This window comes from Strongylocentrotus purpuratus, unplaced genomic scaffold, assembly GCF_000002235.5.
Source record: "Strongylocentrotus purpuratus isolate Spur 01 unplaced genomic scaffold, Spur_5.0 spur5_scaffold_15, whole genome shotgun sequence".
NCBI classification, from domain to species: domain Eukaryota; kingdom Metazoa; phylum Echinodermata; class Echinoidea; order Camarodonta; family Strongylocentrotidae; genus Strongylocentrotus; species Strongylocentrotus purpuratus.
This window is the reverse complement of record NW_022145600.1, coordinates 3,496,478-3,523,142: the sequence shown is the minus strand read 5'-3', so window position 1 is coordinate 3,523,142 and position 26,665 is coordinate 3,496,478. Positions and strand designations below refer to the sequence as shown.

Below are 26,665 nucleotides of genomic sequence, written 5' to 3'. Positions count from 1 at the left end.
AGACTCACTTTCTTGGAATTGCTTGATTCAATTCTACTTCTAAAATAAGTATTTTGGTTTGGAATCATTTAAGTAATCATTGCTAGCATATCAAGCAATGCAAATTGTATTTTGCATGTTAGTAAAAGTTTGGGAAAAAATTGGTAAAGATTTGTTATGATTTGGCAAATACTTGGTAAAATTTAGTAAGCATACTGTTAAACATATAATACAAACATTGGAGGCCCATAATTTTAACCGCTATTTTGAGTACTGGTATTTGTAAATTTGATAATTCTGCCAATAGAACATAATTTTAGTGTGGTACTGGGCAATTACATGTATGCAATAATACTAACTGTTTCTGAATCACAATTTTTTTCTTCCATACAATGCTGTACCTTTAATAGCTTTCCCACAATTCATCTAAAGAGTTCAACATGGACAGGCACCCACGTCATGCATTTTTATTATACCTAGGGGTACTATTATTTGCAAATATAAATGTAAATGGGGCCTTATTCCATCCAATGACTGTTCCTGAAGTTCTTCTTCTGACATAAACTAACAGTAAGAATAATTTGGATATGTACATGTATAGTGCACAGTCCTAGTGAACACATCTGCCTGAAAAAGGTTCCCTTGGCGCACAAAACCATGATTTTAATACATTCTTATTTCTCAGATGTGAATGGGGCCTGATGAGTGCAAGCAACACTTACTGTATTTGAACAGTTCTGATTAATAGGAGCCCTCTTACAAAATTCTGAGTGGGAATGGGGTTTCGTTCTACTCACTGGTTATTGGTTAATGAATTTTATACAACATCGATTCCAAAGTTTTCCTGAATCTTCTTCAAAGGAGCCCTCTAACAAATTCTGAGTGTGAATGGGGTTCCATTCTACTCACTGGTTATTGGTTCATGAATATACAACATTGATTCCAAAGTTTTTCTGAATCTTTTTCAAAGGGGTCTTCTCATGAATTTCTAAGTGTGAATGGGGCCTCATTTTACTCAATGATTGATGAATGCACAATACTTCTTCCCACTGAACTTCTAAATCATTCTCACTTATCAAACAGTGAATGGGACCCCATTCTTCTCATATTATAAGCGGCACTTACTCCCACTTCTTCTGAATCATTCTTAATTTGATAATGTGAATGAGGCCTCATTTTACTCGTTGATTGATGAATGTAAAACACTTCTTCTCACAGTCAATCAATCATGCGGCTTTTTAATGACTTGTCAGCAGGATTCTGTAAACCCTTTTCAGTAGGCGCGTCCTCACTATCTCGAGATTGCCAAATATCCAGCTATTTGAACTATCCCGATCGCAAACTATCCAGCTAATTTGCGTCCTCATCAGACCGAAGTAGCAATTAGAAGGATATTTGGTCAGGATTGTCATCCTAAGATATCTTGGGATAGTTTGCAAAATATCCAGCTATTTGTCCCGTGCGTCTTCACTAGACCAAAGATTCGCAATACGCGCTAACGCTGAGCAAAATATCTCGAGCTCATTTCTCAAGGTCGAGTTTCAAGTTTCGAGGTCAAATCTCGAGCTAGTGAAGATGCGATTTGTTTCTTCAGGATTATTTCCCAAATCAGAAATAGCGGGCTATTTGGCAATCTCGAGATGATGAAGACAGGCCTAGTAAGTAAGAAGCGGTGATCTAATAATCACATCAGTGCCTTGATAATGGCATTTCAACATGCCACATTGAAACTCAATCATTGTATTCTTTACACTTGCACATGGAAGAACACAGACTCTCAATAGAGAGCTAATGGTTTCAGACAAAGCTTCTTTTAAAAGTTGTAAGCTCAACAAATTTGTTTGAGGTAAATTACCTTTTTTAATTCCAGAATAGGTGCATTATCTATATTTCAAAATGCCTTTTGTAAGTCAGTCAAGTGAAAAATGGCTTTACTCCAGAGTACATTTAATCTACAAAGAGAGAGTAAATTGTACTCAACTTATTTTCATTCTCAGTCATCAATCACAGTGAAACAACGATAGTTTGAAGAAAAAAAAGTGCTCAGAGGTTTGTTCTTCTCTTGGAGGGGGAGGGGTGGGTTCATGAATTTCTATGGAAGTGGTAATAATTATCTAAAATGTAACTAACATTCCCCCCCCCCCCCTTCAGCTATTTTGTTTAAACTTTCAAAAGCTAAACTGCCGTCAGATCAGCACATATGTTATTATTTATTTTTCTTAAGCAGAATTTTTAGGTGTTATTTCCTTCCTCTCATTTCTCTATATAACTGTGTATATCTTCCTCCTTCCTTTCATTCCCTATCTCAGTCATCCTCCATTAGAAGAAAATGCCTCAATTTCACAAATCCATCATCTTTTCTTCCATCAGCTACCAAATAATGTGTACATATACTTCAGGCTTCAGCACTGTTCTAGAATAATTAGGGAGGTGGGCTTGGGGGAGGGGGCTCAAGGTTCTTGCATTTATTTTCTGCATGTGCTTTGCTTAAATCCATTCCTAATCAAGAAAATAAGGGAGAGATGAAGAAATGGGGGGAGGGGAGCTTGAGCCCATCCCCTCTGGCTCTCAACAGATGAAACACTAAGTATGTCTTCATCAGCTCGAGATTGCCAAATAGCCCGCCATTTCTGATTTGGGAAATAATCCAGAAGTTACAAATCACGTCTTCATCAGCTTGAGACTCGACCTCAAAACTTGAACCTTGACCTCAAGAAATTAGCTCGAGATATTTATATATAGTGCGAATCTTCGGGCTGGTGAAAACGCACCGGACAAATAGCGGGATATTTTACAAACTAGCCCAACATATTTTGGGATGATTTATATCTCAACCAAATATCCCGCTAATTGCAACTTTAGGCTGATGAAGGAGCAAATTAACTGGATAATTTGCGATCGGGATAGTTGAAATAGCGGGATAGTTAAAATAGAGGGCTATTTGGCAATCTTGAGCTGATGAAGACAGACCTATAGAGCTTACCTGTAGACTGACAGCGAGTTGTCTGAAGTAGAAAAAATCCAGGTCCTCAATGATATCCCAACGTGATCCATCCTGAGCTATGCTGGATCGAACGTCCATAGAGGCTTGAGCCCCCTCCCCCTACCCCCCTGGCTCTCAACGGATGAAACCCTGAGCTTACCTGTAGACTGACAGCGAGTTGTCTGAGTAGAAGAGATCCAGGTCCTCAATGATATCCCAACGTGATCCATCCTGAGCTATGCTGGATCTTACGTCCATAGAGGCTTGAGCCTCCCCCTCCCCCTCCCCATCCCCCCCCCCCCCCCCCTCCCCCTCCCCCCCCATCCCCCCCCCCTCCCCCCTGGCTCTCAACGGATGAATCCTGAGCTTACCTGTAGACTGACAGCAAGCTGTCTGAAGTAGAAGAGATCCAGGTCCTCAATGATATCCCAACGTGATCCATCCTGAGCTATGCTGGATCGAACGTCCATAGAGGCAAGCTAGTTACAAAATAGATACAAAAGATTTTTATTAGGGGTTTTTGCATGTGAGGGTCTAGAATGCATAGACATGTGTCGTACAAGTACTTTGGCAGCAGGCAATACAAAACTATCCCCTTTTAATCTCACATCTAGATGATCTAGGAATTTTGCCTGTCTACCTGTGCCTGACATGATATACAGTAAGTGATATTATAATAATATACACTGTAGACAGTTTATTTTAAATCATAAATAATAATGACATTGGCCTAATCATTTTTGAGCATGTCAAAAGACTTAAATGCCCTTATATCATTCATGATGCCCCCAAATAATTCATACTGCCCTCATCTTCAACTTATGATTACAGTAAGGTCATATAGTGTCACATCTCCCTCAAAAGCCAGTCCGCCATATACATTGTAATATCACTGTAGAGTGGATATCTGCTTCAGATCATGAATCTCTTTCAAATATCCTCCCCTTATGATCCCTGTCTATCATATTGAACAGAATAATCTGTTACTGAGGAATGGCTTTAGAAATTGAATTCAATGACTGGGGTAATAATAATTACAATGTAAAGCGCTTTGAAACGTAGTATTAAGCGCTGTACAAATGTGACTATTATTATTTTTCAAAAGAAAAGATTACAGCTGGTCCTAAAAATATATTTAGAGCCAGAAAGGCATTAACTCAGTGTAAAATACATGAATCAATGCCCTTCTAGGTATCAGGTGATGAAACAGTATCATGAATATTCATCCATTGTAGTTTTCATACAAAATTACTAATATTTCTAATCATCTAAAATTTAATTTTTTATTGAACTATCTGTCAGATTTCTATGAGAATGAACTATTAGTATGAATCTGCATTATGAATTTGTTCACCAAACTGTCGCTAAGATTAATTTCCACCCATCAGTTTCTCTGAATTGTTCTTGCTTGCATTCTAAGCATCTTCATAACAAGAAACAGGATGAACAAACTTACATGTATGTACCTTCAAATTACTTGTATATACATGTACAGTATGTATGTATATATGTACGTATATCTATGTACCTTCACATTAAAACCATCATTGATTGGAGGAATATTAGGCCTGTGTGTGCTCTAGTACCAGTAGTCCAGTATTAGGAAATCAGCTAATTTTTGATGCAATGTCACATACATTTATTATCCTCTTGAAAATAGGTGAAATAACAAGGTTTCTGTTTCTGTTCTTGGTGATAATAGAATGATGTTCAGGGTAAGTACATACTGTACATATAATTTATCACTCTTAATAAGTCTAGTCAATAGGAGCTCAGTAGATACTTGCAATAACAGGTAAGGTGGCAGACATGTATCTAATAAACTTCAGTAATTAATTTTCATCTCGAAAGCAAAAGACTCTTTATTATATTTGACATGAGGTTCTTATCAGTAGATGATACTGTTCTGTTCTTGCTTATGTTCTGTGTGAAATGCTAGCATTTTTCACTGCACAATTACAGATATTGTTCAGGTTATGCAAGAAGTACATATACATATCAACGAAAACAGTGGCAAACAACTGACAGAAAACATGTCATTGGTTAGGATCAAGAAGGGCACTAACTCTGAGTTAAAGTATCCAACAAATGATGTTCTTTTGAGTTGATCAACCTTACATATTGTGAAGGTAAAATATTATGTCCCTGAACCCTGCAGAGGACATGCCTATAAATATAGAAATTAATCCATGATAACCTGAAAATGAGATGAGGTAATTCATCAACCGAGTCCCCTCCCAATTTCTTCATTGAGCTTTGCCATCCACTTCTGTGGATCAATTCCACTCAAATCATTGATTGCATCGCATGACCTTCACACAAGTGGACACTTGCGCCATAATTACCCGTTAGGTTCACTCAAGGATGGAAATTGAAATCGGCGTGGTCAAACGGTGGTGAAATCTACTCCACCGGTATGACTCACTGGACCAGAAGGAATTATAGATGATAGTCGTTTGCCCGGAGCGTGTCACTTTCTGACTCATCGCACCCCTCCAAAAAAGAAAAGACCCCTGTTACACCAAAATCACAGGTATTTGGGGCCACTTTCTAGTGGTTCTTCTTATCGGGGAAACCCTAGAGTGAAGTTTGTTAACTGATATCACTTTTAAAGGGCATCTGTACTAGTTTGGCTAGGAGGGATTAGACCACCCAGGAAGGTCACTGACAGGTGGCTATCTCATCAACTCAGCTCTCAATTAACATAAGAAAAAGAGGATCTTGGGCGACCAATGGTCACGGATTAGGCATTGTTTATATAGAGAGGGAGCAAGTAGCTAAAAGTAGTACAGTGGGCCTGTAAGCCAAGAGATAGTGGACCATTTTCTGATGTGACCAGGGACCACTTCATGATATTGGGTCAGATGTAATGGCTAGGTATAAATACTCCAGGTATATGCACAGGTAGCTTGCGGCTAAGAATTTGACACCTCACCTGCGTGCGGATTACGTCAATCTTAAGCCACCGTGACCAAAAATAGAAAAAAAAAAAAATAGAAAGCTGCCCTCCAAACATGTCTTGGGTCAGTGGGGTTGCGGTAGGGAAAAAAGGGATTGGGATTGGTGTCAAAACTGTCAAATTTATGGAAAAGCTTCTTTAAAAATTAAAGGGTTGAAAAAGAGGTTTCAGTAAGTTGACCTCACTTCAGGCTTTTTTCGTCAAAGAATAGGGTTACGATTAGCGGTATATACATGTACATGCAGTTAATTTTGAAAGGGTTCGCGTTGTAGTTACTTGTTGTAAACATGTATGTAGGTATAAAGTTTGGTCCAGAACTTAAGCTATGAAGTTTGGTCAGATCAGAACATGGAGCTAATGTCATATATTCGCTTGCCATCGAGGTTACTGGTTCTAAACAACAGCCTGTGCATGAGGTTCACCGCAAAACCATTCAAGCAACTGACTGGAGCCAGGCAAATTTACTGTTTGATGCTGGTGTGACCATGCACCACACCATTGTTTAGCACAACATTTGTTTTGAACCAGCAACCTTGACAACTTGGCCAGTATGACATTCACACTTTGATACTCCATTGACCATCAAACATTTGTAGCCAGGCCCAGGGCATGTCGTTGGAGAACCTCAGTCTGGGACAGTTTTGTTCGGTGTGACAGGGGTCCAAGTGAATGCACTCTGGCCCCTGAAGGGATGGTTAATTACACCTGCTTATATGATCAGAGCAATGGAGTTAGTATGGAGTGCCCAGAGTGGAAGAAGTGCTTTCATAATCAAACCCTCTGGGTGATCTGGTAGAAAAATTCAGAAAACTACAAGAAGTGCATAAATTCCTTTACCGAGCTGTACTTCAAAATGGCTCTCACCTGGGGGTGTCATATTGTCAGGAGTGTGCAAGAAGAACATAAAATCTATGCAGTGTATGTGAGCGAAAGCCCTTCTGGTTCTTAACAGAAGACATACATGTACATTTAATGAGAACTATAAATGGCTCATACCTGAGGGAATCCTGTTCTCTGTTGAGAGCCAGAAGGGTGTTAGCTCCGTGTAACAGTAGGAGTTAATGCCCTTCTGGCTCTAAGTAGACATTGTGCATTTGATTGGAAGACTTCCTTTTGCTCCATTTGCTATCAAAATAATTGGGTTACTACATTTTGAGGCATAAGCAAGAGATATTGGGCCTGTGGCCATGCATTTCAAAAATAAGGTTTCTCTTTTCATAAATGGCTCTGTGTTCACAAAGATTTCAAAATGTAATCTACCCTAAAGTTTCAAGACAAGAGATTTTCAAAAAGCTAAATATAGAAGAGCAGAATTGACAAGTTCAAGTGTACATGTACTTGAGTATGTTTCAAAATAAACAGAAACGGATATGCCATCTTTCACCAGGAAATTTTAATATTTCAGTGGCTGAAAATCAGTATTCTGTTGAGGGAATCAGTCATTCTCATTTGTAGTGTACCATAGATGACACAGACACGGGATGACAAATCAGAATTTTTGCAGAAAAACTGCAATATTCTAAAATTTCACAACGAAACACAGAAATTGGTAGAGTTTTGTACTTGGCAGCTGAAGCTTAGTAAGAATAATCTGGATAAATCAGAGACCCACTTTTCCATAGCTTGCTTTCAACAATTAGGTCAATATATTTATTGGAATTGATAACATGAGCTTTGTTTTAGGAATGCAAAGTCAAGATTTGAGTATCACTTTCCTCTCAGAGGTATGCTTGGGCTAATTTGATCTAGACCAGGATAGTAAGATCTAGGTCAAGCCATGAGATGGAATATGGAATCCAAGACCAGTCAAGGGACTACGGTCCAGGGGTAATCCCCCTTGAGGAGGGGGATCAAACAGGTGTGTGCCAAAGTGAGGTAGAGTTGATATCATGATAAAAGTGCACTTATACACTTTTTAATCCCATAATAAAAAGGGCAGTATCTCCCTTGACTTTGATGCATGTACACTGTATGTGACTACATGTATGTGCATGATTACTTTGAAACATTGAAAAGACACATATGTTAAAAGCAGATGAAAGATGGCTTTGTCATACAGGTGTATTGTAAAATATTATATAAACATCTTTATGAATAGACCAATTTCTTCATGATCATTCATTATTTTCAACTAAACTTTGCAGGTAACAAACAGTGCAAAATCTGCAACGTTACCATGGCTACTGATAAACGCTGACCATTGGTTCATCCCCTATGGAGAGACAAGAAGCACTCAGTTCAATTCACAGCAGGAATAACAGTGATGAAGAGAGTGCTCTATATTTCGTTTAAAGGGGCAAATTACAATGTTTGAAAAATCTTTGGTTTTCCACAACAAAAAAAAACAAAACAAAAAAAAAAGGTTCTATTTTATGTTAATACAAGAACGTTTGTCCCGCAAAATCATAGAGCCTAAGATTTGCCGAACAACAACGTGGATTGCTACGATCAATGTCCTTTTAATGCACTGCCTTCAAAGGACATCACATGTATCAGTCCACGCAAATCTAAAAGTCTCTAATATTATCCGCTGAGAACAAGGAGGCTTCTACAAAGTGTTGACACCCTTCCAACTCTAAACTATCACATGCCTGTTGCCTGATGAGTGCAAGAAGGGCGGTAAGTCATGCTGCTACAATGCACATGCAGCTTGAGAGGTATTTGTACATCTGTATTTTATACAGGTCTACAGGAAACCTTTCAATACAAGAAGGGGGAATGGGTTGAGATGTACTGTAGTACAATCTTGGTTTGATACTTTAATTTACTAATTACTACATAATCAGTCAAATGGGGAGGGGGACCAGAAAGCAATAATAGATACAGTACTTCAAGTCACATTTGAGAGTTAATATCTTCCGAAATAATAAAGATTTCATGAATAAAGTATTAAATATCCATCCAGAAATAACATTTTTAATGCAGTGTACACTCAATCATACAATGAACATTAAAATAAAAACAGTCATTATCAAAAAGACTACCTACAGATAAACTGTAAATCCTCAGGTTATCTTTAAAACAGATAAGGAGTTTTGTGTTAGAGTGAGAAAAAATATTCCTGTAAAACTTTAAAATGGTCCATATAGAAATGAGAACCCTACTGTTTACTGACACGGAAGGGTTACAAATATACTCCATACTCACTGCAGCACCGCTGACGCTGCCAGCACGCTTACGGACTCCAATTTCAAACATATCCTTTTATTACTTCTCAAAACCTCTGGGAAATTATGTCTGAGTGCCCAGTAGTACACGGCAAAGAAATCTGAAGATCTATCGCGAGACGGGAATCCAAAATCAGAAAGAGAAATGCCAAGAGGTGCTCTAGCATTGATTGGTGACATTCAAGTATGTACCAAAATTCCTCCAGTGCACGTCTAGCAAATCTAACGCAGAATGGTAGCAATCAGTAATCCAGATACTAAGCAAACTGGCAATGCTGTTATGTCAATGCCTCTGTTCTCCCTCGCTCTACCACCGACCGTGTGGTAGAGTTTCTGGGGGGAGATATGAGTTACAGATATTGCGCTGCTCAATCAGTCAGGATTTCTTATCCCCTTGAGTTGAATATTGGCAGACTTAACATGATGATATTGTCTGATTCGATAGAGAAGCACTTTGGGTATTGATTGAAAGAAGTAATCAAATCACAGAATAAACAGTCTAGTGGTTTTCATTGTAGAATGATTGACTGGACCAAAGGTTTATCAAGATGAAGGGGGATAAATATGTAGAGTTCAGCTCACAGGTGCAACTTAATCCTGCAATTGGTGATATAATCCTCATTTGTAAAAGGAACAAAAATATGAATTGAAGGATTCACATGAAAGAAATCCTCCTGCTCAACTGCAGTCTGTGGTAAGCTTAACACAAATTAGGAAGTTGGTTGTCTCAGTCATAACCATTGCAGAATGCAGATGGTTCCAATTTCAGATGAAATCCTTTTGTCATAGGTTTGCAAGCTTTAAATAATGTAAATAAATTTCTTGAGCTTGCTGTTTAACAGCTTTGGAGCTTGAATGGCCCATGAAAGTCAGGATTTGTAACTGCAGATCATTCACAAATAAAGAAATGTACATCATCAAACTATCTAGTCGCTAAGAAAGATCACACTCATGTCTCCTTGGACGGCAAGGAATAATATAAGGAAGTAATACCAGAAAACATCCAGGAAGTAATTTCTTATTCAATCCACTTCAGATGATGCAAATAGTTTATTGCTACATGTGCATGTACTTGCATGAAGATGTTGATAGATGCAGTTCCTTAAAAATGCTGGACATCTTCTTCCAAGTTAAATGCTGTACCCCTCAGTATTAGGAATGTGCATTCACAAATGATGTACAGGCACTCGAAGCAGAGTTTGGGAATCCAGTCATAACGCTGAACTTTCAATTAAAATTATGCATCAACTCCAGCAAAATCCTACTTAATCATCCAGCCGTTCCGATTCTGCTCAATTACTTGCGCATGACTGACTGACTGTGAAGCAAGGATCCTTTCCGCACCAGTCAGCAACCTCCCGACCCTCAAGGATCCGCGGCTTCCAATTTCTGACAAAACCATGGAAAGCCTATCAAAATGATTTAATACTTTTACAGATCCTCTAAAACTAATACGCAGAACGCTTTCAGACTAGCATACAGGGGAATATAGAAAAGTGTGTTTTTAATTTTGTAAGCAAGTTTTTGTTCATTCAGCAAAGGTAATTATTGGTACTGTAGTGTAGAATAATTAATTCAATGCTGGTATTGCCTTGATCTCCTGTAGACCTAATCAGTAAAACGCTTCAATTATCAGCAACTATTTTGCAACGTTCATTTGTATCTTTCTAAATGTAGTTAATCCACATACACAACCGCAAGAGTTTAACAATTTGCAGGTTTCATCAAATCAATTAGTAAAGGCCTTCAAATGAATTCCATTCTAGTTTGATCATAAATCCTTCAGTTTGAAGCTGTAATTTCCTCTTAATCACTGGAAAGTTATGTACACACATCCATGTGAAGGACGACTGCATGTACATAAGACGGGAGGAGAAGCACCTTAGGAGAAACAATCATTAAATGATTCCCACAAATCCATGCTCAGAAATTTCCAGCATTCATCATATACCGGTATACCAAATCACAAGTAATGATGACACTCAAGATCATATGATATACATGTACTGCGATGTTTCTCTAGAGCTGTCTTTGCCTCTTAATGACAACCATGAACCAATCATTAAAAAGATTTCCAGATCCACATTAGAAATTTCCTGCATTCATCATAATCTAACCAGAATCAGAATCGATTCGAGAGTAATGACACTTAAAATCTAAATAAGGTGATAAACAACGATGCAGTTGTTGCTAATCTCTGTCAGTGTCTAAGCCTCCTAATAAAAACCATGGATATATTATACGTATAATCGTATATCCACGTAAAGACCAATCCAGGATATGGGACCCTTGCGCTGCTGCTGCGATGCTATCAAAACAATTTCACAGGGTGATGATGAATTACAGCACTGCATCGAGGCACATCTATATCTCAGCTTAGTCTTACCGTCCCAGTAGCACATGAGAAAGCTCAACGTGGCTGGGATAGATTTAATAAGCGCTGCACGAGGAGGAGCAAGCGAGCGATCGCAGGGAGCGTGAAATGGTGTGAGAAAGGAGACGCCACTGAGATGGTATGGATTGTGCACAGCGTGGGGACGGATGGACGGATGAAGAGAGTCAAGTTACAGATGGCTCTGATCTTTCCTGCCTGTTACATCCTTGTGTAATCTTGGGACGAGTCGAGTTCCTATTTCTTTTTTTGACAGACGCGACTGTTATTTTTCTGAAGATTTATTCATTTTTTGTTTTATCTTTTATTATTTTGGTGGTTTCAACCAGCAGGACACCTGTTTGTTTCTATATTTAGTTTCATGTGATAATAATTAAAGGATTCAGAGACAAAAAAAATTAATACTCTTCACTTTCCAGACAATGACACATACATGTACATGAAGCTCTAATTGTTTTGTCTCACTGTAATATTGATATATTTTTTAATAATTCTTATCAACTACATGTACTTGCAGTAGACTTTACTCCGACCAATGAAAAATAGATACTATACCGGTAAGTGGAATGGAGACTGCAAAAGTACATGATTCAGATACATCAATCAAATAAGAACAAAGGGCAGTACAAACACTACATATAACAGAAAGGTTTAGTTGAAAATAGCATCACAAGAAATATTCAAGAGCAAATAAGAGAATAAAAAAAAACTAACAGTGATTATGCTTACTTTTCAGTAGCAGCTGAAACTGGGAGATAAATTACACAATGACAGTGCGCTTGCATGTACTTAAACAAGTGACAAATGTCAACAGCACCCAATGACAAATGACAACTTTTAGTTTTGAAACAAGTTATTGAAAAGCAATGATTGGAAACCATAGAACCCATTTCTAGAGTAAACATAGTGAATCATCTATCTTGGAACAGTGTTTTGAGGAAAAGCATTGAACCGTTTCTAACAATGGATGCGGTGGTATAAAGGCACAATGAGATTGGGCCACGTAGCAGATTGGTCATGTTTTGACAGTCAATTTCATTATTGATTTAATTATTTGTTTTGATAAACGGAATTGTAAAAGAGTTAAGACTAAAAAATCTGCAAGCATATAGAGGGAGGGGGGGGGGGGGGGGGGCAAATGACAACTTCGTAGTACAATAGGCCTACCATATAAGTGTGCACTGGGGGGAATAATATATATATAATATATCTTGCAAGCAATCCCAACCACAAATGACTTTGTGGAAGACCACAACTTTGGACTGCAACAAAAAAGAAAGGGCATTATTGTAATGTATTTTACATGTTACAATTACATAGTAATACAGGCGCACACATGTATAATCTCGCTCTGTGTGTCATTACCATCTTTAACCCTTGCACCCCACCTCTTCTCTCTCTCTCTCTCTCTCTCTCTCTCTCTCTCTCTCTCTCTCTTCCTATCTCCCTCTACCTTTGCCCTCCCCTCTCGCTCTCTCTCTCTCCTTTGTCCTCTTCCCTCTCTATTTACTTATATTCTATTTTACAGTTCTTTTCCAGTACATTTCATATATAGTTTTAGGGTGTAACCATAAACAGACTTTCAAAATGAGACCTCTGGCTTTGGCACCTCTAATTTCTCTAAAGCCCCTTATAGATTGGTAACAGGAGCGGGAAATGAAAATCATTACAGGAAGCAAAAGGTTAAGACTTTTGACCTCGCCCCATAGTGGTGAAAAGGAAAAATTTCTACAACTTTCTACTCTTTCAAAGAACAAAGAACCTGTGAACAAGTGTGATTACAATATGACCATTTCTGACTATGCACCAGGCAGGAAATGCCCGAGCCTGAGGTAGGGATGAATTTTAGAGCAGGATAGTAACACTATTACAAAGAGTAATGATTGATCCAAATCAATCGCAAGTCCTCAAATCAATTGCAAGTTTGTCGTCTCCTATCTCTTACATGTAGTTCCGATTGATATCAACTCTTTGAAAGACAGGGCTCAGATGTATGAAACTGAAAGCAAGGCACATTAGTTAACAAAGAAAATGACAATTAAGTTCCATAAAAAAAAGGAAAAGAAAAGATATAAAAAAGTACATATTGTATGCACATCTACAGCCAAAGCTGAGTGATGTAAAGATCACCTCTAGATGTACAAATGTACATCTAGACCACCTGTCCCTGTAGATACAGTGTACATGTCGATACTATCTCTTTTCAAGCTTCCTTACATGGTTGCAGACTATAAAAACCTAGAAAGACCACATACATTTATTTTGTACACATGTACTGTACTGTAGGCCTTTATAGACAGGTTTTAATGAACCAACATACATGTACATAGTACATTACAGCACTATATACCATCACCAACTTTTAGTAATTTTTTAAGTACAGCTGACAGTTGTATGTTAACAGTTGATTTGTCTGGATTTACTTTTCTTTACAAAGTGACACATACAAATCTAAGCTTACATCTAAAGGTACTCACCAAAGGTCATAATGCAACCAAGTCCACCTGTCATTTTTTACATTAAAAAATAAAAACAAATCAAATCAAATTTACAAGGGGTATGAATAATTTAGTTGTTCACTGTACAAGTATTTAGGCAACAAATGTTCACTATGCGCAATGACAAAAGTACAACAGGAAGGGAGATCATAGAGGGAAGATGAACATAGAGAAGGAAATAGAAAAAAAGAGTATTGGAGGACATTGTCTACGTATGCAATATCTGATGTTCATTTCACCAGATGAAAAATTATTCATTATGAGGCTTTCCTTCCTTTTTCACAGCTGCTTACATAGTTATTGGTACACAAAGTGAAAATGAAGCACAATTAACACATGACTTGTATTTAACCCTAGCTGAGTAGATTACAATGGCAGCTCCTCAGGCAAAGGTCAGTGACCAGCAGCACTAGCTTGAGACAGTTGTATGCAAAAGCTTTCCTGTGAATTATAATACATGTACATTAGTAAAATTGAACTTTGTACTGTACTTGCTCACCTCTCTCTCTCTCTCTCTCTCTCCCTCCTACTAACATCTTCCAACCTTCCTCTCCTTTTCATTTCTCTGTCTCTGAATCTCTGCACTTTTTTTCTATTTTTCTCTTAATATACTTTCTCTGTAAGCCTACCAATTACAACCTCCTCCCCTTCCTCTCATCTTCTCTCTCTCTCTCTCTCTCCCTCTTCTCTCTCACTCACTCCCTATCTCTCACATTCCCTTTCTCTCTCATTCTATTTCTCTGTGATCCTGCCTCGTTCTCTATCTCTCACTTTTTCCCTCTCTGTTGCTCACCTCTGTGTCCAACTAACATCTTCCAACTTTCCTCTCCTTTTCATTTCTCTATCTCTGACTCTCTGCACTTTTTTCTATCTTTCTCTTACACTTTCTCTGTAAGCCTACCAATTCCATCTCCTCTCCCTTTCTTTCTTTCTCTCTCCCTCTGTCCCCCCTCCTCTCTCACTCACTACTCTCCAGTCCTCACCCTCCCTCCCCCTACCACCCCCTCTCTCTCTCTCTCTCATTCCATTTCTCCATGAGCCTTCCTCATTCTCCATCTCTCATTTCTTATTATATTTCCTCTCTGTTCTAAAACAAGTCGCCTACAAATCGCCTACACTTTGCATGCTCCATCACTTCCTCCTTCTCCTTCAAAATAATTAATGAATATCGTTGTTATTCAAAAGAGTTGATTACGTTGTATAATCATCGGTCCATTACATTTACCCATTTCACACCATTGTCTGTTTCCTTGATCAAATACCACACCGGTAATCACGTTCTGTTGACAGAATTAATCAATTTCTACCTATTGGTATTGACGGATTAAGATATTATCAGGTTTGTCAAACAACAGTCTGGGACCGTAGGTGAGTCAGTCAGTCAGTCGTATCAACGAGCTGTCAGTAAAGAAAGGAAGCTACAAATTACCCCAGAGTCAGCAGCATGTATACAAAATACTGCTAAGCAATGATGTACATGGTCACCAGGTAGGGTATTAAAATGAGATTGGGCAGTTTAAGTTGTAAATATACTTCAGTTCTATAACTGACCAATGAATACCCTCCATGAAGGTTTTCTGACTCAGTAATCCAAACCCACTATTATTGCCCTATTTGGACTGAGTGCACTGGCACAAAAAAAAGTTAGAGATTAATGTCGTCATTATCTTGCTATTTCTAAATTCTAGCGTGTTCTTTCAAATGCATTTATTGTCACTTGACTCACTTGCCACTATTCAATACAATTCCTTCCAAGTTCCATTCTAAACAAAACCCTGCTGTTCTGAATGATTTAGATTTTAAAACCAATGAATCTGGAATAGAAGTTGGTCCTTTCTTTGATCATAAAAAAAGGCATTGCTCAACATTTCTACACCACACCCCACCACAAAAAAGGTCTTAGGTCTGATATGAGTGGATGAGTCCTGGAATAGTCTTCCTTCATCTGTTGTCTCAACACCATCACTCAATTCTTTTTAAAATAGACTGGACAAACAATGGTCTTCCCAATACCACTTTTTTTCCTGTAATACATTTGCACCCACCCACCATGCATTCACTATGGCCCGAATTCACAAAGCAAGGTTTGAGCTCAAACCTCCTTTTGTTTCGCCAAACCTCCTTTTGTTCTTTACAAACCAGGTTTGTAAAAAATGCGTAAAACGCGTCATATGACGTACGAAAACCTTGGTCTGAGCTCAAACCTCCTTTGTGAATTCGAGCCAATAAGTTTGGTTCAGAACAAGTACCACTCGATGCAATAGAACGACTGGAAGTTTTCAACAGGATTACCTCTTAGCTCTTACTTCCACACCCTGATGCTGAAGAACTTACTCAATGAGCCCGAGGGTTATTTTGTCAAATGATGCCATCCTCTTAATAATCGGAAGGACTCTTCATTTTGAGTGGTCAAACAGTAAGCTTCTTAAAATCAGAAGTACACTTCTAGAGGATCCCCAAGCATGCAAGCCTAATATTTGATCTAGGGCTACATGTACATGTATCTCTTCAGAATAATACAATAGTTGATTGTGTACATGTATACCGGTACTATAGCCTAAGTAGTTACACCCGTAGGCTAAACTTATTGTAGCCTGTGAAGTTACACTTTGCATCATGCATCATGATGAAGGGTTGAGAACTGAAAATAGAATGAAAGTAATGTTGATCTAATAACAATGTATTTCAAGAGAAATCGACTCAAAATTGTCCTGAAATAAATCATCAGAAGATGGCCCGTTTAGACCACATCAAATTAAAACTTGCAGCATTTTAATTTGGTTTTTGGAAAGAACATTTCAGTGAATCCTCAAGGTTCTTTCAAAATTGTCAACATGTTAACAATATCACATGGTACTGGTAGAAATAAAAATGAAGGGGTTAAATCAATGTGGGATTGTAATGGTAATAGTTGGCAGTTACTTACTGTGTGTATGTACTAAATGATCAAACTCCACTGTATGGTGTTGTTATTCCCTCAATGATGAACCGCCTGAGTGAAACAGTGAACTCCAAACCAGAACAAAAGTATAAGAATCTCTCATTCTCTCCCCAAAATCTTGTTTTCGCACCCTAGCTATTGTCTCATCTTACAAGTGTACAAATATACAGGAGTCACAGGGAACGAACAAAAACAAAGAAACAGTGGAGCTGTGGAGGAGCAACACGTGAAGGTATGTGTATGTGCAAGGAGACTTTGCGAGCAACTGAGCGAGCAAGCAACTGAGCACGATCAGGGACCGATTGAGAACATCCTGTGTCTGGGCTGGTCTGGGCATCAATGAATGAAATCTGCTACCAATGACTAAACCATCTGTTTCACCCTTCAATCAAAGGTGAGGGTCCTAATGGAGTGACCTCATAGTAGCTTAGAAAGAGGGGGGATTAAGGTTAATCCCACCTGAACCCAAATCCTTTGAAGTCTCCTGACTCTCCAATGCACTGGTGTGAGTACTTGTGGGAGTGTCAAATTACACACACAATGGCAGGTACTTTTGCTTGGAAACAACAACTAACCACAAACAAAAGAAGTTATCCAAAGCACATGGGCCACATTCGTTCTTAATTGTGTTTCCTGTTTCAAAATGAGGTTGAGGTAATGACGACTCTTGTTATTAACCAAAACTTGGTACATGAAGGCCTGCATGTTCAGTGTATGTGTGCATAGCAATTATATGATTGATGTGAATATATTTGTACAATTTGATTAATTATAAAAGAATAAGAATTATACAGCCTAACCAAAGCAGCTACAAACCAAAGATATTCTCTCACCCCACTTTTCAAGTGATGAAAATGTTAACATAATATGTGTGTGGATGTACATGTATGTGCTTTTATTGCATAGAAATTACATGGAAAAGTATCAAACAGATAGTATAAGAGGGGCATCACACAATCATGGAGAGAGAGAGAGAAGGAAAAAATATGTACATGTACATGTATACCTACTAAAAAATAGCAGAGTTTACAAAATAAAACATGAATGAATGTAAAGTTGTAAACTGCACATGTCCAGATGACACAATAACCTTACATCCACTGTGCTGGTTGGTACAGGTTGAGTTGAATAATGAGCAACGAAATATCAGAACATCAAGAAATTTTGTGAAAAGCCACAATTCTAATGCTATTTTTAGTCATTTTAACACAAATCGCTTTGTAAAAATAAAAATAAAGAGGCATTTTGTTTTATATATATACAGTACATTTTTAAATTCTGAACCCTTTCTGAAAATCTAGTGAAGGGGTATTTTCAGAGTATGATTAGAAGTCAAACAATAAAGAAGAAAACTATATTCTGGGGACAATCAAAATGTTAAATGCACAGCTTCCTCACCTTTTTTAGTTGAAAAAAGAAGAAGATTTAGTCTGCATACCTGGGGTGGTATTATGAGATTTATTTCATCTCAGTGAGTGGAAATACCCTTTAATTCTTTCTTAAATCGGTATTCTCAGAATCAAACTAGCGAGATTTTATCTCACTAAACAGCATGTCCACACACAAAATTTGTTATCCTGAAACTCTATAAAGAAACGTTGTATAAAGAATCATCGTATAAATTCAAGGGCATCCACACACCCAAGAAAGTAATCCCCAAACTCTACAGCGAAACATCGTATAGGTGCGCAGTTTACTACTGCGGTCATGAAACGCAAGCGGAAATGAGAAGTCAGGTCTCCTTTTGCACGTGGTCACGTTAAGTTCGACCAGTTATACTAGTCCACACACAACACATTCCGTGATTACTTATTGAGTTCTATTTCGAAACGATGCCCAGACCTGCATTTCGTTATATGACGTATCCTTAGTAAGCGTACACACAATTTCATTGTATAACTATACCATTTCAGGATAGTTATATGATGAATTGGTTGTGTGTGGATATGCCCATGTGCGAAACTAAGGAATGGTGTGTGTTAGATTTTACTGTCATCATGTTCAGCAAATAAAACCACTCTCTGCCAGTCCCTCAGGGACATGTACATGCATTATTTTCAAAATTTTCAAAATTCGAAACGTGGAATTGCTGGGATATTTTTTTTAATGAACTCTATAATACTTGGACAGTTGGACTTGGAGAAATATAGTCAGGCTTAATTTTGTTCATTTGATCACAAGACTATTAAATATTACCCTTATCCGATACTGCCATCTGAGAGATAAAGTACGTAGTCCCTACTCTATTACTGTTTTCACACTGGCAATATTTTGCTTAACCCCGTACTATAGGTGGGGTTAAGGGGGGGCTTAGCCCCTATTCCACTTTCTGTTCAGACTGGTTTTTACCAAAGTGGGCTAAAGTTGGCTAACCCCACCTATAGTACAGGGTTAACTAACCCTGCAAAATAGCAGGGCTAACTCTGCAATTGTGGTGCTAACTCCTGCTAACCCCGCAAGTGCGGTGCTAAGCAAATGAATGAGAACAGAAACGAAAAATAGTCCGGTACTACGCAATGGACCGCATCGCAGCTGGCCAGATGCGAAATATGTCCAATCATAATATTCACGATATCCGGGGTTAATGAAATGCAGTGAGAACAGCGGGAATTTTCTTATTCTGGAATAGGCGCTAGTACGGGACTAAAAACATCGTGTGTGAAAAGCAAAAAAAAATAGTCCGGGGTTAAGGATAGTACGGGGCTAAGCAAAACCAGTGTGAAAAGAGTATATTTTAAGTCTTATCTTAACTTTTAAATAAAATAATATGAGGGTCAGCATTAAAACTACGTTTAAGCTGCAAATCACTGTTATCAGTAGGGGGCGCTCTTCTGAGAATGAGGATCGTCCTCAGAAACGAGGATACCCTCATAAACGCGGACGAAATGCGTACTCATTAACAAGGATCGTCTGCATTTTCGCGGACGTTTTTTTCATCGGCGCTCTGCTGGTTTCGGGTGCCAAATTTGGATTCCCCAGGGGAAAACAACCCTAGTTGACTGTCTACTTTTATGGGTTGTCTGTCTTCCAAAGGATTTATTGCTCATAATGTGAAGGTCTCTGTACAAAGTCAATGTAAAATACATCAAGAAAATCATCCCGGAATCCGTTTTTTTGCCTCGCCAATGTGCCGATCAAAAATATGGAACATCATGGAGCAGACAATCCTTGTTTTTGAGGACGCATTGGTCCGCGTTTACATAGACGATCTTTGTTTATGAAGACGATCATTATTCTCGGACCAGCGCCCCTACTGGTTATGGGTACGCAAGAAGTACTAACAGATTGAGATAAAATGAAAGATAAAATCAAAGATAAAAAGTGGTAAAATCATGCTCTGATACCACCCCTGATCTGACATGCCCGAACTGCCACACATAGACCTACATTTTTTAAGGAACATCTCAATTTGAAACAACAAATGAATGACAAATTACACTGACGGACGGTGTCACACATGACATAAACACAACACTCAACACAATAATGAGCATGATTAGCAAGACATAAAGTCAAATTCAAATTCATTTATTTCATTAGATTTCACTTGATCTAGATTAGATTAATACGATTCCACTCATCACTGTTCTTCAAAAACATAATTTCTTGCTCAAAAATATTTGACACATTTACACATTCTCATGCATCATGTGTATGTACGATGTAGCTCATACTCTAGTCTACTCGTCCAAATTAGATCTAGAATCTAAAAGTTAGGCCTACAATGTATTTCATCGGGGGTAGATTAAAGTGTAAACTCTTTTTAAAGTAATCAATTTAGAGGAATACAGCAGTACAGTGGCACACGTACACACCACACCCAACATGATGCGCGTGCCCAACCCACAAGACTTGGCCTAAATACCCGGAAGCACTGCCCCTGCACTGTCATCTGCATCGGTGTAACGGCAAATGCAAATTCAATCACCACTTGCATTTGCACTTCAAATAACACTGCACTTATCCGATTTCAAACAAAGACACGATATTGATCTAAAGTAAATAAGAAAATGCCACAACATTACCTCTTCTGATATTTCAGGTCTGAAATTGCCAATCTTCTGCCGCTTGACGACGGGTGTACATTCAAACACAACGTCGTAATCACGCTTTTTCCGTCTGAAAGATCTCCGAACAGCTTGAAATTGCCGCTGGAAAGCAGCCATGATTGTTTTAGATTTATTTATGAGCTTTTGATTTTTCGTCGCTAGCTGGCGCTCGACTTTTTTTTTCTGTGATCGCGCTCGATCCGATCCGCAATATTGATCTAAGAACTAGAATGCGGGGACCCCTTGCATTTTCCTTTTGAGGGAGGCGCAAAAATGTGAAAATTCATGTAGCGGGCCTAAAGACCGTGCTTCCTTGGACAAAGAAAGAAAATACTCGAGCTAAGAGAATTGGAAAACTATTGTAAAATCAAACTCATAATAAACTAAGACCAAATATTTGCATAATGCGTGATAAAATCGGGCCAAAATTTGTCATTCACAGGAGTTGTTACAATTAATATTTCCTTTCTAGATTGCAGACCAAAACTAATTTTTGCATTTATATAAAATGCCCACAATCGAAGCAAAATCGGAAAGAAAATCTTTTGCAATATATCGATTTATAGCAAATCATCTAGTGAAATATTCTCCTGTGAATTTAAAATTTGGATACCTTCACATATAAGTATGATTATCAAATAAATTTTCCCAAATATTCTTGCCCGGGTACCTTCATCTTAATTGTCATAAAAATAAAAAAAAGAACATTAGGGAAATGCTATGTCCCATACATAGGCTGACATCCCTTGGATGTGCATGAGATTATATATTGAGATTTTACTGGGATTCCTTTTATATCAATATTTGTCTTTCAGAAAATACGAGGATGATATGAAACTGATCAGTATTTACGCCTCCTCCACCCTCCAATACTCAAGCCTGCAAGGAAGGTGCTCAGGTCAGATCTTAGAATACACTTGTTTTATCGTGTACTCAGATCATTATCATCATCACCACCACCACCACCCCCACCACCATCATCATCATTACCACCACCACTATCATTTAAAAAAAAAATGATATGTTTACTCAAATCATTAAAAAACAAAAAAAAGTCACAAATGATGTTTATTTGATGTATTTACATCGTTTCAGACGGCCCCGAAGGAAATCAGTCTTGTAACTGTTTGGGCTTTTTAAACCATGTATAAATAAAGATATCAATTCAATTCAATTCATCATCATCATTACTACCACCACCACCAGCATCATCACCACCACCATCTCCATTGTCATCATCTTCTTCACCATTTCTTAATCTAAATTCTAAATCCTCTTTCTTCCTTTATATCCCTCTCTATCTTCTTTACTCTTTCTGTTTCACTTCTTGAATATATAGCGTCCTATTTTTACTATGCCCTCTTTTTATTTTCTATAACTCCTATCTCTCTCTCTCTCTCTCCTCCATCTATTCCCCCTCTCTCTGTAAGGTCTTAAAGCTTTTATCTGGTATTTGAAGAAAATGTAATTTTGATCTCCGTTCTTCATTATTTCCACCTTTAAATCTTATGCTTTTATATGAATACCCCCCTAATTTGTAATCTTTCAGTTTAATACAGTCCAAAGGTCGTGTCGGGTCACATCGCTGATAAAGGTTGCAGCTAAAAGCAGAATATTTTGTTGGTACAGATTTTGTATTAAGAATTTGAGAACAAAAGTTTCAAACACAGTTAAAAGATATTCCATCCATGATGCTTATCAATGTATATCATAATGCACCCTTTTTTTATCTTTCAAAAGTAGTTGCAAATTTTGAATACAGAATACCTTCAACACACAAAAAACAATAATTATGACACAACCATTTTTATAAGCAATATGTTCTATTCATTAATATTCATTAATATTCATTAATATATCATATACATATAGATGTAGGTACAAATAAGGCATTTATATTATAGGCTTACACAATAGATATACATGTACAGATTATGTGCACAGAGAATAGGGCTTCAAAAGGTATCAACGGAACAAGCTTTCCACTCATTTTGAATTCAATTTTCTAAGAATCAAATAAAAGTGCTATAGATTTGTAGCATTTACATTGTGTACATATATTATGCATGTCTTTGTTTATAAATTACAACATATGGAAGCTCATAACATGCTATATTTCAAACAGAACAACTTGAATGTGTCAATTTCTGATGAATCTTAAAGGTAATACAAAGTTTTGGTATGGGGTCATGAATTTGGTTCAAATGAACATATTGGAAGCATATACGATCCTACAATATTCAGTGATCGTTGTCTCGTTCGGAAATTATATACCACAACTACATACTCTGAAATTTTCATGGTCGCAGCTACCATTGTACGGCCGTAGGAGCTATTTAAAATTGATCATAATTTACTGGGAGCACCGGTAAATCTTAATATTCAATTTTTCTCGAAAGCAGAAGTGTTTTAGGGGCTACAATTTCTGGTGTTTTTAAAACATCCACAATGGCATTTAAATATATTGAAATTGCCATTTTTCAAAATTTCCCAAAACTTTGTAATACTTTTAATGCAATTGCATCATCCATCTTGCCATGTTTCAATTTAATTTTGTATAAAAAGTCTGACATACCAAATAATGATGTAACTGATTCTTAATTAGCACTATGAATTGCTAAGTATTGTATTGATAGACACATACCAATATTTATGCTCTACATATGCCATATGAAAGGTCGAGTGGATATGTCACCAGACTGTGGATCACAAGGTCCGCGGTTTGAGTCCCGCCACGGCACTAATGTCCTTTGCCAAGACATTGATCTACATTTACCACACTCAACCCAGGTGATGTAAATGGGTACCTGGCAGGAATTAATTCCTTGAAATGCTAGAGCACCGTAATGGCAGCCATGCTAAAGCCAGGGTCATAATCGGGAGCGCCAGGAGTGTCAAGTCTGACAGACTTGAGCGCTATACAAGAACCCACTATTATTATTATTATTAATTCCGGTATCAAGTTGAATTTCATAAGAAATATGAGAGAAACAGATCAATGAAAGTTTGAGGAGTGTTTGATAAAGCCAAATCCAATGGAAGACATTTTAAAGGCGTTCACATTCACTACGCCCTCTACATCTTGTATTCTGTTCCATGGCCAACAGTTTCTCCAAAATTGTAACAATAATAATCATTACACATCATCAGCGTTTTTCAACTGGGGTGCTGCGGCACTTATTACTACATCTACGATTGTCTCTATAAAAAACAGATATATTTTCACCTTGGTCATGGGATTCAGGCTTGCCCACACATAATATATACATACCGGTATGCAACATCTCCACTCCCTGTGGTACATTCCAGCCAGGTAGCCTTTAACATACACTCACGATGTTGAACAGACCACAATGACTTTTGCATCCTACTAGGTACTGGGTGGGGAAAAACAATGTAGATAAATTTCTCACTCCATGACATAAGAGTCCTGCCCGGATCAAACCCATGGCCTTCACATTTCCATTTAAAGCTTATCTGCACTAGTTTCGCCAGGAGGGATTAGACCTCCCTGCAAGGTCACTTACAGGTGGTTATCTCATCAAATCAGTTCTCAAATAATGTAAGAAAAAGGGGACCATGGGGTACTACCAACAGGCACCGATAAGACATTGTTTCCTATATAGAGGGCGCAAGTAGTTATAAGTAGTGCATTGGCGCTTTTACAGATATTCACAATGACTTTTGCATCCTAATAGGTACTGGGTTGGGAGAAACAATGTACCGGGTAGATCAATTTTCTCACTCAATGACTCAAGAGTCCTGCCCGGATCAAACCCATGACCTTCACATTTCCATTTAAGTGTTTAAAGGCAATGTTAAATCTGAGATGCATGGCCCTACGTGTCATCAGTGTCTGTGATATGGTGTAATATTGAAGCCCTAAAAAAAATCGTGCTTCAAAATGATCAGGAAAAAGCAAAATTTGATTTTGATTTCCAATCATAAATATCTTGATAATCAGACAAGCGATCAGCTGACTGACTGACTGACCTACAGGTTTATAATTATCATTGCAGCATGAGCTAAATCCAGGATTTTTTTTCAGCATCTGAGACAAAGTTACCCAATCTCTTTAAACCACGTCTATAAGCCAATTTACACAGCACAAACACCATTTTGAAAAATCATCACATTTTTTTACTCTCATTTACACTGCTGGAGAAACATCTGTGTTTGCTCATTCTGATTTTTTTTTGTGAGTAGTGGGCATTCTTGACTTGTCACTGAGAGTCATGTGACCAAGAACCAGCATCATTCAACCGTGTTTCCAGAGCGTGCATTTACACTGCAATAATCTGTGAAATTTCCGATGACATTTCAAAAGATCACACTCCAGAGGTGGATTGTAAAAGTTTGGTTTTTCATCGTGTTTGCCAGTAGTTGCTCAGCAATTTTCACAGGAACACCAGAATGTGGTGCCTTCAAACTATGACCATCCAATGCCTTAACCTTCTGTAGGTTTACTGTACAAGACCAGCCGCTCAAAATTGTCTGTAATTTTCTTTGCATGATCACATCAAACTTCAGCTACTCAGCTTTCGGAACGTTGCTCTAAATCCTGAACCCTCAGTGAAGTTTCATGCGTGGCCAACGATGATGTGGCAGCCAAAAGCTCTTGGCATCTGGGGTGAAGAAGGGCAGAAAGAAAGAAAATTACTAAGAAATATATCAATTATCAAAAGATTTTATTTAATCGTAGATGGTTGGTTTAACTGCCAAATTATTGATACCACTGTTAGCAATTTGGATGATGTACCATCTGAAATGAGGTGCATATACGTGGTCAGAAATTTATAGATTGCTCTTTTAGTTGAAATATGCATCCTTTAGTTCATCCATTCTTGCCTGTAAGTGGACACATCACATGGTAGCTTGTCGATTCATACCTTTATCCAGAATAGAATTGTAAAGGGTTCCTGCGCTTCTTCATAATGACTTTTTCATGACTTTTCCATGACTTCTGATAAATTTATTTTCTTCATGACTTATAAAATCCCTTCCAGAGCTGATTTTGTTTTCTCTAAAATTGTCATGACCGTGGGAACCTTTACTCATACTAGAATTGTAAAGGGTTCCTGTGCTTCTTCAAAATGACTTTTTCATGACTTTTCCATGACTTCTGATAATTTTCCTTTCTTTGTGACTTATGTATTCCCTTCCAGAGCTATAAAAAAGTTTCTTAAAATGTCCATGACTGTGGGAACCCTGATTGTATAGATCTGTGCCTTACCTCCTTAGCTCTTCACTCTCACTAGCTACTGTATTCTCCAGCATACTGATGGCTGATGAGAAGGCCTCCACTCTGGGTTGCTTGTTCCGCGTTGCCATGGAGATCTCACCCAACAGATGCTCACTCTCGCTCAGCACTCTCTCCAGTGCATCTGCAAGGATGAAGACAAAATAAAAAGACTTTTAAATGCCAAAATAACTTCAACATATCCATTAAAACCTCTTTAAATCTATTATCTGAGTCAGATCATCAACCAAAAACAGACTGATGATAACAAACAAAATCTGGGCCATTCCAGGTAATGTCACTTTACTGTCAGTTTTAGATCCGTCTATCATCTCCGTGTTTGGCCTGCATTAGTTCCAAACAAAATGAACTTTGATGATTTTTTAATTGGTCTATTATTGTTCTTGTCTGTGTGAACGGGGTATTAGAAAAGAAGTACAAACTGTCGCATTGACCTT

The 26,665-nt window shown here is 37.9% G+C and overlaps 2 protein-coding genes across 3 annotated transcripts in view; both read right to left on the bottom strand.

Moving 5' to 3' along the window:
• Positions 1-21,097, bottom strand: part of LOC115918215 (rhotekin-like) — a 37,942-nt gene extending 16,845 nt beyond the window's left edge. The window contains exons 1-2 of one of the 2 annotated variants that reach the window (XM_030985381.1): positions 20,945-21,097; positions 3,334-3,441 (exon numbers count right to left, since the gene is read on the bottom strand). In XM_030985381.1, coding sequence (XP_030841241.1) covers positions 3,334-3,441; positions 20,945-21,085 — 249 coding nt within the window. In that variant the 5' untranslated portion in view covers positions 21,086-21,097. Of the gene's footprint in view, positions 1-3,333; positions 3,442-16,904; positions 17,804-20,944 lie in introns of those variants that run through there. The other variant, XM_030985382.1, reaches the window with a different exon arrangement.
• A 4,209-nt stretch (positions 21,098-25,306) lies between these two features.
• Positions 25,307-26,665, bottom strand: part of LOC754650 (QWRF motif-containing protein 4) — a 40,295-nt gene continuing 38,936 nt past the window's right edge. The window contains exons 16-17 of the mRNA XM_030985377.1: positions 26,202-26,352; positions 25,307-25,593 (exon numbers count right to left, since the gene is read on the bottom strand). Coding sequence (XP_030841237.1) covers positions 25,503-25,593; positions 26,202-26,352 — 242 coding nt within the window. The 3' untranslated portion in view covers positions 25,307-25,502. The remainder of the gene's footprint in view (positions 25,594-26,201; positions 26,353-26,665) is intronic.